The 12789-nt window shown below is 44.0% G+C and overlaps 1 protein-coding gene across 10 annotated transcripts in view; it reads right to left on the bottom strand.

The window, feature by feature from the left end:
• cdk10 (cyclin dependent kinase 10) overlaps positions 1-12789 on the bottom strand; it is an 84693-nt gene that overhangs the window by 52052 nt on the left and 19852 nt on the right. For 9 of the 10 annotated variants that reach the window (XM_049723086.1, XM_049723084.1, XM_049723091.2 and 6 more), the window contains 3 exons: positions 10664-10735; positions 10404-10506; positions 3179-3260 (listed from right to left, as the gene is read on the bottom strand). In XM_049723086.1, coding sequence (XP_049579043.1) covers positions 3179-3260; positions 10404-10506; positions 10664-10735 — 257 coding nt within the window. The remainder of the gene's footprint in view (positions 1-3178; positions 3261-10403; positions 10507-10663; positions 10736-12789) is intronic. The other variant, XM_049723088.2, reaches the window with a different exon arrangement.

Genomic DNA, 12789 nt, shown 5'->3' on the forward strand with positions numbered 1-12789 from the left:
GGTATGCGTCCCCAAAGAACCATTTCTTTCCTGACAATATTCTTTGTGTATATTCTCTTAAAAAAGGTTATTAAACATTAAAAAACCTACAGCTTACGGTCCGGTGTGGCTTATATATGAACAAAACTAGATTTTCCGCTAAATTTAGCTGGTGCGGCTTATAGTCCGGAAATTACGGTAGTTGTATCAGACCAATTACATCGAAGGTGCTGTATTATTCTTGGGGAAGACAATAATATGTTAAATGAATAACTTGACTGTAGTGCTTGTATACAAGACGTGTTCATAAATATTGTGAGGGGATTTATTTTTTTACGCGTTAGGTATGGTTGTATGGACAAGTCTTCTGCTGTTGACATCCTTTAATCAATCCATCACAAAACTGTGTGCCGCTAGTAAACTGTACCTCTGCTAACAAACTATAAGTATGTCCGACCAGAAAGGGAGGTGCACATCTTACAGCCTCGGGGGAGCAGTGTGTAAAGTATCTCATTTGCATTTAAAGAGACCGCACCAAAACGGCTTGCTCTGAGCCGCACCTCAGAACAACCTGTGACGCTATCAAAACGAGGAATTCAGACAAAAGCATCATTGTTCCACTTCATAGAGACCACAACTGAATGAGTAAAACGTAAAACGGAAGAATTTATAAACGTGATGTGTACAAACCAGATTTGGAAGTTGGGAAATTGTGTAAAATGTAAATAAAAACTAAATACAATGATTTGAAAATCCTTTTCAACCTATATTCAATTGAATACACGACAAAGACAACATATTTAATGCTCAAACTCATAAACTTAGAATTTCATGGCTGAAACAGGTGCAGTGGAAGTTGGGAAAGGGCATGTTTACCACTTCGTTATATCATCTTTCCTTTTAATAACACTCAAACGTTTTGGAAGAGAGGAGACTAATTCTCTTAGCTTTTCATGTGGAATTCTTTCCCATTCTTGCTTGATGAAGCACTTGAGTTGCTCAACAGTCCGGGGTCTTCCCTGTCGTATTTTACGCTACATAATGCGCCACACATTTTCAATGGGAGACAGGTCTGGACTGCAAGCGGGCCAGGGCAGAACCTGGACTCTTTTACTTCGAAGCCACGCTGTTGTAACACGTGCAGAATGTGGCTTGGCATTATCTTGCTGAAATAAGCAGCGGCGTCCATGAAAAAGACGTCGCTTGGATGGCAGCATATGTATGTACTTTTCAGCATTTATGTTCACAGAAATGTAAGTCACCCATGCCATGGGAACTAATTCACCCCCATACCATCACAGATGCTGGCTTTTGAACTTTGCGTTAACAGTCCGGATGGTCCGCTTCCTCTGTGGTCCGGAGGACATGACGTCCAGTGTTTCCAAAAACAATTTGAAAAGTGGACTCATCAGACCACAAAACACTTTTCCATTGTGCATCAGTCCATTTTACATGAGCTCGGGCCCAGAGAACCCGGTGGCGTTTCTGGATGTAGTTCATAAACGGCTTTTGCTTTGCATGGTAGAGTTTTAACCCGCACTTACTGATGTAGTGATGAACTGTATTTACTGACAGTGGTTTTCTGAAGTTTTCCTGAGCCCATTTGGTGATATCCTTTACACACTCATGTCGGTTTTGAAGGCAGTGCCGTCTGAGGGATCGAAGGTCACGGTCTTGGTTTCCGGCCGTGGCGCTTACGTGCAGTGATTTCACCAGATTCTCTGAACCTAGCCTGATCACATGTGGGATGTTCCAAATAGGTGTTTGATGAGCTTTTCTCAGCTTTCTCAGTATTTTTTGCCACCTTTCCCAACTTCTACTGGACGTGTTGCAGTCATGAAATTCTAAGTTAATTATTATTTGGCAAAAAACAATTACCGTATTTGCCGGTGTATTGGTCGACATTTTTCGATCCAAAATCGACCGAAAAAAATCGACCTCGACTTATACACCGAGTCATAAAATTTAACTTCGTATTCATCGCTTCAAATGTGATGGTAACCAAGGCCGTTTCTCATGCATCTCATTGTGCGTTGCACTTAGAAAATTTGAACCGGGCGGCGTGCGCGTGTGCGCGGCCCGCTGGAAGTCGAATGAGGCTCCGCGATCTCCTCCGCGGTGCTTATAAACAGCTGATCCGCTCGGCGGGGGCTATTTTCGGCCACTTGGCGCGTGCACACGGCCTCCCGGATGTGCCGGGCGGGTGTGCGAGCTCGCCGGCCGCTGGAAGTCGAATGAGGCTTCGCGATCTCCTCCGCGGTGCTTATAAACAGCCGCATGCGCACGGCCTCCCGGAATTTGAACACATTTCGTCAATAAATTTCGCATATTGAATTTTGAAGTTTAATATAATGCAACAATTGAGCTCGAGTTATACAAAGGATATATCAGAAAATCGTAAATTTCCGTCGAATTTTAGGGGGTTGACTTATACACCGAGTCGACCTATACACTGTCAAATACGGTAAGTTTACCAGTTTGAACATAGAATATGTTGTTTTGTAGTGTATTCAATTGAATATAGGTTGAGAAGGATTTTCAAATTGTTGTATTTTGTTTTTATTTACATTTTACACAATTTCCCAACTTCAACCGAATCCAGAAGCTTTAGGACTTTTTAAATGGACTGCACATATAGAAATTCATCGACACCACATGGTGCCCAAAGCGCTATACAATGCCTCACATTTACCCATTCACACACACCAACTCACATACACCAATAGGAGCCTGCTGCCATACAAGGAGCTGCCAGGTCCACACTAGGAGCAAATTGGGGTTCACTGTCTTGCTCAAGGAGACTTCGACATGGTCACCAGGGTTGAAGATCGATCCTACAACCTTCGAGTTTAGAGGCAAACACTACCACTGAGCCACACTGCCCACTTCTTAATACCTTAAATTTTGATTTTTTTGGGGGGGGAGGATTAAAGAGACAGCAGAAACTTGATTCATGTATTGTAAATGATGAGCCTGAGCCAAGCCATTAAAACCACTGTGACTTGCATCTTTTTTTTCCCATTCATCTTCCATACCGCTTACTCTCACAAGGGTTGCGGGCATGCTGGAGCCTATCCCAGCAGTCTTTGCGCAGTGGGCGGGGTACACAGAGAACTGGTCACCAGCCAATCGCAGGGCACGTCTAGACAAACAGCCGTTCTTGCTCACAACCTAAGTCTGAAATGAGGTTTTCCCTTACCTGCGCTTCAGAGAACGGAGTCTGAATGTTCTCTAGCAGACTGGCCAAGTCTTGCTCACAGTAGCTCATCACCAGAAACAGACTAAAGATAAAAGCCCCAAAAAACAAGACAGGAAAAAAATTATTTGATATCATTTAACTAATGTGTTTTGATGTCATTTTTTAACCATTAAGAACAACAAATGTGTGCCTCTATCCAGTGCACAGATTTGAATGCATTCCAGCCACACTCATAGCTAAGGTTCATTTAATTTACCGTAATTGCCGGTGTATAATCCGCACCAGCTAAAATTCGGGAATATTTAACTTTTTTTCTTACATAAGCCGCACCGGACTATAAGCCGCACGTGCACACACGTTTTTTACAACGAAAGACAGTACACAGAAAAAGTTTTAATAACATACTTTAACATGTCTTTCTAAATATTGCCTGTGACGCAGCAGTAGTACCACAGCAACACGGAAGTGTGCACACAAGTTATTAACAAAGAAAGACTGGACACAGAAAGCTTTTTTAAAGTTTTAATAACATACCTTAACATTTCTTTCCAAACACTGCCTGTGACGCGGCAGTAATTCCGCAGCAACACGGAAGTAACACAGCACTAATAGGGTTTGATTAAATAAAACATACCGGTAAAAGTCACTGAGACGCGGCGGTAACACAGCAGCAACACGGTAGCACAGCACTAAGCGGGCTGGTTAAAAAAACATACCAGTAAAAGTAAAAACAAGAGCGGTCTTCATCTTCCTCCTGTGCACTGAAACCATCGAAGTCTCCCTGCTCAGTGTCCGATTGGAATAGCGTTAGATAAACTTCGCCTCACACTTTCTCAGTGTCTCTTTCGTCGTCGCTTTTATGCATTTCTTCGAGTGTGATGAGGGTCTGTTCATGCTAATTTTATTCATGCGCGAAGCGCTAAATTACATTAAACTAGCGAGCGACACGTATAGCTCCAGAGTAGATGGGACCACAAAATAAAGAAAAGGGTGCCGCAACACAATGTCATCAACAACTGCCTTTAGCTTAAAAGCGGCATCATATGCATTTCTTTTGTCCCCCATAATGACGGTTTGTGTATAAAAGCTTCCTTTCAGTAATGTCCGTCTTGATCGCGTTCTGCGTGATGCGCGAAATGTTGTAAACACAAACTAGCACGTCTTCTTCGGCGCATTATCTCTTCTTCGTCTGTCTCGCTCTTGCTTCCTGCTAGAGCGCCCCCTGGAGGCCGGAGGCCGTAAAAATCCATAAGTACGCCGCGCCGCCATTTAAGCCTCAGGGTTCAAAGTAACCTTCTGAATAAAATGCATTAAAAGTTCACATTCATTACAACTTGTTTTTGGTGAGCAAAATGTCAGAAGAATTGAGTTTAAATGCTGATTGATTGGGTTTTAATACAATGCAGATGGTCCAAACAGCGCCACTGCTTTGTGTAATCTCTGAGTCACATGGCAGAGTAAGAGAAAGGGTTTAGAGCACAGGTGTCAAACTCAAGGCCCGGGGGCCAGATACGGCCCGCCACATCATTCTATGTGGCCCGCGAAGACAAATTGTGCATCAAATTCGTGTGTCATTACTAGAATTGCAAATTGTCTTCACTTTTAATATCTTTTTTTTTTTTTAATATTTGACCAGTTTTTACTCGTCTGATTTGAAAACGAGTTATTTGTCAGTTTGTCAGAATATAATTTATTCAGGTTTGGCGGGCCGAATTAAATGACCCCGCGGGTCGGATGTGCCCCGCGGGCCGTAGTTTGTCCGCGTCTGGTCTAGTCCATACCTGTTTGATTTACGTGCTTATAAATGCTTATAAAATTGAAGTCAGAGGTCTCTATTAAAGTTGTGAATAGAGTCTCACTGCCCCAATGCTCCAGCATTACTCTGCATATTTTGCTTTTTCTTGGGCACACAAAATTTAGCATTTAGTGAGATGATAGTCAAGATGGAGTCTCACTAGAATGAAAGTAAGTGGACTCATTCAAAGTAGTGTTCCAAGTGGAACCCCAAACATGTATATCCACACTTATTTGACAAATACAGTTCGGACTGCTGGATTCTGGATAAAAATCTGAATCACGATTATTTTGCTCATTATTGAAATCACGATTACCGTAATTTCCGGACAATAAGCCGCGACTTTTTTCCAAAATTTTGTACCCTGCGGCTTATAGTCAGGTGTGGCTTATATAAGATTTTTTTCGTGATTTTTGTGATGACTTGATCACTTTTACTCTTAACACTATTATATACAGTAAAAGCTACAAAACCAACTGAAAAATAACTTGTTTTCAAATCAGACGAGTAAAAACTGGTCAAATATTAAAAAAAAAACGATATTAAAAGTGAAGACAATTTGCAATTCTAGTAATGACACATGAATTTGATGCACAATTTGTCTTCGCGGGCCACATAAAATGATGTGGCGGGCCGTATCTGGCCCCCGGGCCTCGAGTTTGACACCTGTGCTCTAAACCCTTTCTCTTACTCTGCCATGTCACTCAGAGATTACACAAAGCAGTGGCGCTGTTTGGACCATCTGCATTGTATTAAAACCCAATCAATCAGCATTTACACTACCGTTCAAAAGTTTGGGGTCACCCAAACAATTTTGTGTTTTCCATGAAAAGTCACACTTATTCACCACCAAACGTTGTGAAATGAATAGAAAATAGAGTCAAGACATTGACAAGGTTAGAAATAATGATTTGTATTTGAAATAAGATTTTTTTACATCAAACTTTGCTTTCGTCAAAGAATCCTCCATTTGCAGCAATTACGGCATTGCAGACCTTTGGCATTCTAGCTGTTAATTTGTTGAGGTAATCTGGAGAAATTGCACCCCACGCTTCCAGAAGCAGCTCCCACAAGTTGGATTGGTTGGATGGGCACTTCTTGCGTACCATATGGTCAAGCTGCTCCCACAACAGCTCAATGGGGTTCAGATCTGGAGCGTCACATTTGTGGGGTCAATTAAACGCTCAAAATGGCCAGAAAAAGAGAACTTTCATCTGAAACTCGACAGTCTATTCTTGTTCTTAGAAATGAAGGCCATTCCATGCGAGAAATTGCTAAGAAATTGAAGATTTCCTACAACGGTGTGTACTACTCCCTTCAGAGGACAGCACAAACAGGCTCTAACCAAAGTCAAAAAAGAAGTGGGAGGCCGCGTTGCACAACTGAGCAAGAAGATAAGTACATTAGAGTCTCTAGTTTGAGAAACAGACGCCTCATAGGTCCCCAACTGGCATCTTCATTAACTAGTACCCGCAAAACACCAGTGTCAACATCTACAGTGAAGAGGCGGCTGCGGGATTCTGGGCTTCAGGGCAGAGTGGCAAAGAAAAAGCCATATCTGAGACTGGCCAACAAAAGAAAAAGATTAAGATGGGCAAAAGAACACAGACATTGGACAGAGGAAGACTGGAAAAAAGTGTTGTGGACGGATGAATCCAAGTTTGAGGTGTTTGGATCACAAAGAAGAACGTTTGTGAAACGCAGAACAAATGAAAAGATGCTGGAAAAATGCCTGACGCCATCTGTTAAGCATGGAGGAGGTAATGTGATGGTCTGGGGTTGCTTTGGTACTGGTAAGGTGGGAGATTTGTACAGGGTAAAAGGGATTCTGAATCAGGAAGGCTATCACTCCATTTTGCAACGCCATGCCATAGCCAGTGGACAGCGTTTGATTGGAGCCAATTTCATCCTACAACAGGACAATGACCCCAAACACACCTCCAAATTGTGCGAGAACTATTTAGAGCAGAAGCAGGCAGCTGGTATTCTATCCGTAATGGAGTGGCCAGCGCAGTCACCAGATCTGAACCCCATTGAGCTGTTGTGGGAGCAGCTTGACCGTATGGTACGCAAGAAGTGCCCATCCAACCAATCCAACTTGTGGGAGCTGCTTCTGGAAGCGTGGGATGCAATTTCTCCAGATTACCTCAACAAATTAACAGCTAGAATGCCAAAGGTCTGCAATGCCGTAATTGCTGCAAATGGAGGATTCTTTGACAAAAGCAAAATTTGATGTAAAACAAATCTTATTTCAAATACAAATCATTATTTCTAACCTTGTCAATGTCTTGACTCTATTTTCTATTCATTTCACAACGTTTGGTGGTGAATAAGTGTGACTTTTCATGGAAAACACAAAATTGTTTGGGTGACCCCAAACTTTTGAACGGTAGTGTAAATTGAATTCTTCTGACATTTTGGTCACCAAAAACAAGTTGTAATGAATGTGACCTTTTAATGCATTTTATTCAGAAGGTTACTTTGAACCCTGAGGCTTAAATGGCGGCGCAGCGTACTTATGGATTTTTACGGCCTCCGGCCTCCAGGGGGCGCTCTAGCAGGAAGCAAGAGCGAGACAGGCGAAGAAGAGATAATGCGCCGAAGAAGACGTGCTAGTTTGTGTTTTGATCGTCTCGCGCATCACACACACACCCGCATTCACACAAAGACAGGAAGCTTTTATACACAAACCGTCATTATGGGGGACAAAAGAAATGCATATGATGCCGCTTTTAAGCTATCCGTGTCGCTCGCTAGTTGAATGTAATTTAGCGCTTCGTGCATGAATAAGATTAGCATGAACAGACCCTCTTCACACTCGAAGAAATGCATAAAACCGACGACGAAAGAGAGACTGAGAAAGTGTGAGGCGAAGGATATCTAACGCTATTCCAATCGAACACTAAGGAGGAAGACTTCGATGGTTTCAGTGCACAGGAGGAAGATGAAGACGGCTCTTTTTTTACTTTTACTGGTATGTTTTTTTTAACCAGCCCTGTTAGTGCTGTGCTACCGTGTTGCTGCTGTATTGCTGCTGTGTTACCGCCGCGTCTCAGTGACTTTGCTGTGTTACTTCCGTGTTGCTGCGCGTCACAGGCAGTGTTTGGAAAGAAATGTTAAGGTATGTTATTAAAGCTTTAAAAAAACTTTTCTCTGTCCAGTCTTTCTTTGCTAATAACTCGCGTGCACACTTCCGTGTTGCTGCGGTACTACTGCTGCGTCACAGGCAATGTTTAGAAAGACATGTTAAAGTATGTTATTAAAACTTTTTCTGTGTACTGTCTTTCGTTGTGGCGGCTCGGTGGCGCACTGGGTAGCACGTCCGCCTCACAGTTAGGAGGGTGCGGGTTCGATTCCACCTCCGGCCCTCCCTGTGTGGAGTTTGCATGTTCTCCCCGGGCCCGCGTGGGTTTTCTCCGGGCACTCCGGTTTCCTCCCACATTCCAAAAAACATGCTTGGTAGGCCGATTGAAGACTCCAAATTGTCCCTAGGTGTGAGTGTGATTGGTTGTCTGTCTCTGTGTGCCCTGCGATTGGCTGGCAACCAGTTCAGGGTGTCCCCCGCATACTGCCCGATGACGGCTGGGATAGGCTCCAGCACGCCCGCGACCCCCGTGGGGACTAAGCGGTTCAGAAAATGGATGGATGGATGGATGTCTTTCGTTGTAAAAAACGTGTGCACGTGCGGCTTATAGTTCGGTGAGGCTTATGTAAGAAAAAAACTGAAATATCCTTGAATTTTAGCTGGTGCGGTTTATAATGCAGTGCGGCTCATAGTCCGGCAATTACGGTATTTACATCAGTGGTCCTTATCTTGGGTTCAAGCGAGCCCTAGGGGTTCGGTGAGTCGGTCTCAGGGGTTCGGCAGAGCCTCCACTGCGGAGGTCCGAACACACCTGATTCATCGTGTAAATTCGCGATGACACACATCTGAACTGGTCTCGCAAAGGCAATAGCAGAAGTCAAACTGATTTGCAGGTATGTAATTTGTTGTGAGTTTATGCATTGTGTTGGTTATGTTCTTTGAACAAGGTGACATCCATGCATGGCTCATTTTGTGCCCCAGTAAAATACATCTATGTCTTGAATTTGGGAATGCTATTTCAGTCAATCAGCAAGCACTGTAAGCATCATATAAAGCAGCGTACCAAATTGCTCAGTGCAAAAAGAAAACACACACCATTGCAGAAGAGCTGATACGACCTGCAGCCGTGGATATGGTCTCCATCATGCTGTCTCATTTTGATTAAAAAAACAGCACAAATTGTTTTATTTATTTTTGTTCCGTAGGTTAAAATGATTACTTTGAATTGAATATTATTTATTGCTGTTATTTAATTTAATATTATGTATGTTTGTATTTTTGTCAGCATAAAATGGCAGTTGGTCAAGAATGTTTATAGTTTAAATAATTATAATTTATTTTTTAATATCAGGCAAAGTGATGCACATTGAATCTGTTTTGTTACAGACTAAAAAACTATCTTATTAATAAAGTTATTCTTTATTGTAAGTTGAGATTTTTTTTTTATTTTTTTTTTGTTTTGTTTTAATGTTAATAAGGGTACAAGCATGGGGGGGGGCGCGAAATGTTTTCTTCTCCCTAGGGGGCCATCACAGAAAATGATTGCGAAGCACCGTGTTAAGATAAGAGTTTCCATTGTAGCTCAGATTCTAATAACCGTATTTTCGGCACCGTAAAGCGCACTTAAAAGCCTTTAATTTTCTCAGAAAATAAAGGTCCGCCGTTTTTCTTTTGTGTGGACCAAATTCCAAAATCCGTAAAGTTGTTTTGTGTGGCTTCCGTCACACACGGACGTAATATGTAGACCCGATGAACCAATCAGAGGACATTACGTTTTACGTAGATCGGGGCAGAAAACCAATCGGAGGATTATACGCAACACGTAGAGTACGTGTGTCCACCGCTATTGATAAATAAATACTATCATTTGTGCAAAGCAAACAGCAACAGGACCCTCTAAAATGGCATTGACAAAGAGACATGCTTTCGAGGCACAACTAAAGCTTTCTGGAAAGCCGGGATCATTGCCAAAAAGTAAAGTGACAACGACGAGACAATGACAAGAGGGATCTTGTCATGTTTAATGGCGAACTTGCCCATCTGTTCAATTTGAATAAAGAAGATGATTGCTAATAATGTGACTACAGTACAGTACATGATTAATTAGTAGAATAAAGTACAACTGACCTCACAGTCTTTCTCCAGTGATTTTTTTTTTTTTTTTTACTGTAAGTCATGGCATGCCTGCAACCTATAATGCGGTGCATCCTATGTGTGGATTAAGTACAGAAAAGCCCATGGAATTGAGTCTGCACCTTTAACCCGAAGCGCCTTATGGTGCGAAAAAATACGGTATTCACTTGGTTTTGAGGCTCACATCAACCCATGCGTTTTACAATGCTGACCTTTCAAGGTGGCCGCCGACAACAACCTCCTTCAGCTCCACTATGTTGGGATGTCGGAGCCGCAGCAATAGGGTAATCTCTCTGAGGCTGCTGATTGGAATCCCTGACACGCACGCACGCACACACAAACACAGCCACAAACACACACACACAGATCCTTTCAGTTGTAGCGCGTACACAAGTGAACACACTGCTAATTAAAACTAATTTGAAAACTGTTTTGTGTTGAGAAATAAACTGACAAAACGCTGAGGAATTACCATCTTTTTCTTTATCCATTCGAACTTTCTTCAGTGCGACAATTTCATCAGATTTGGTGTCACGAGCACGGTCTGGAGGAAACATTTAAAATTATTTTACACATGAGCTTTGATTAGGAACTGCATATTATCTCCAAGATACAGCTAAGCCTCAATTTTAAGCGTACATAGGGGTCCTGAATTTGTGAATCGCATTAACCCTGAAAGCGCGTCACTTAGAAAGTCTTGGAAGGGGATGAAAATTCAGAGCCATGCATACAAGTATATCAGGAACTTGCAGTAGGGAAGTATGTAATAAGATACACGTGTTTGCATTTTTGGAGTAACATTGTTCTGGATGAAAGTTAATACCATATAATTTTTTAAAATTACAAGAAGTCTTTATCCTGCCTCTGCTTACGGCCAGTGGGTTTGTTCCGTTGTGCTACAGTACAACCTCTACGTTATTACTGCAGTCCCTCTAAGAGAGATGGGTGTTTTGCAGCACCATTTTACTGAGGAACGCAGAAGGAGAAAAATAATAAACACGCCATCACGGACTTAACAGTAGAAACTGCCTCTTGTTTTTTCACACTGCAATTTGTACAATATCGTCTATTTAAAATAATAAAAATTTAAGGTTCATGACCAAACCGCATTTGACAGAAAGTCGCGTGGAGTCGAAGCAGGTAAAATTGAGGCTTAGCTGTATATACCGTTTTTTTCGGAGTATAAATCGCACCTTTTTTCATAGTTTGGGTGAGGGTGCGACTTATACCCAGGAGCGACTTATGTGAAATTTTTAACATCCATACATCTTCTTCCGCTTATCCGGGGTCGGGTCGCGAGGGCAGAAGCTTTAGGAGGGACTCCCAGACTACCCTCTCCCCAGCCACTTCATCCAGCTCATTCCGGGGGATCCCAAGGCGTTTCCAGGCCAGCTGAGAGACATAGTCTCTCCAGCGCGTCCTGGGTCATCCCCGGGGTCTCCTACCGGCAGAACATGCACGGAACACCTCCCCAGGGAGGCGTCCAGGAGGCACCCTGATGAGATGCCCGAGCCACCTCATCTGGCGCCTCTCAACGTGGAGGAGCAGCGGCTCTACTCCGAGTCTCTCCCGGATGACCGAGCTTCTCACCTTATCTCTAGGGGAGAACCCTAGCCACACTGCTCCTCCTGAATCCGAGGTTCGACCTCCTGACGGACCCTCCTCTCCAGCACCCCTGAATAGACCTTACCAGGGAGGCTGAGGAGTGTGATTCCCCTGTAATTGGAACACACCCTCCGGTCCCCCTTCTTAAAGAGGGGAACCACCACCCCAGTCTGCCAATCCAGAGGCACCGTCCCCGATGTCCACGCAATGTTGTAGAGGCGCGTCAGCCATGACAGCCCCACAACATCCAGAGCCTTTAAGAACTCCGGGTGGATCTCATCCACCCCCGGGGGCCTTGCCACTGAGGAGTTTTTTAACTACCTCAGTGACTTCGATCCCAGAGATTGGAGAGCCCGCCTCAGAGTCTCCAGGCCCTGCTTCCACAATGGAAGGCGTGTAGGTGGAATTGAGGAGGTCTTCGAAGTATTCTCCCCACCGACTCACGACGTCCGGAGTCGAGGTCAGCAGCACGCCATCTCCACTGTTAACAGTGTTGACGGTGCACTGCTTCCCCCTCCTGAGACGCCGGATGGTGGACCAGAATTTCCTCGAAGCCGTCCGAAAGTCATTCTCCATGGCCTCGCCAAATTCCTCCCACGCCCGGGTTTTTGCTTCAGCAACCGCCGAAGCCGCGTTCCGCTTGGCCATCCGGTACCTGTCAGCTGCCTCCGGAGTCCCGCAGGCCAAAACGGCCCGATAGGACTCCTTCTTCAGCTTGACGGCATCCCTTACTGCCGGTGTCCACCAGCGGGTTCGAGGATTGCCACCACGACAAGCACCAACGACGTTACGGCCACTGCTCCAGTCGGCTGCCTCAACAATGGAGGCGCGGAACATGGTCCACTCAGTCTCAATGTCCCCCGCCTCCCCAGGGACGTGGGAAAAGCTACGCCGGAGGTGGGAGTTGAAGCTCATACCAGCTCTGCCGAACCCCTGAAGCCGACTCACCGAACCCCTAGGGTTCGATCGAACCCAGGTTAAGAACCACTTGTC

This window comes from Syngnathus scovelli, chromosome 6 (assembly GCF_024217435.2).
Source record: "Syngnathus scovelli strain Florida chromosome 6, RoL_Ssco_1.2, whole genome shotgun sequence".
Taxonomy (NCBI): Eukaryota; Metazoa; Chordata; class Actinopteri; order Syngnathiformes; family Syngnathidae; genus Syngnathus; species Syngnathus scovelli.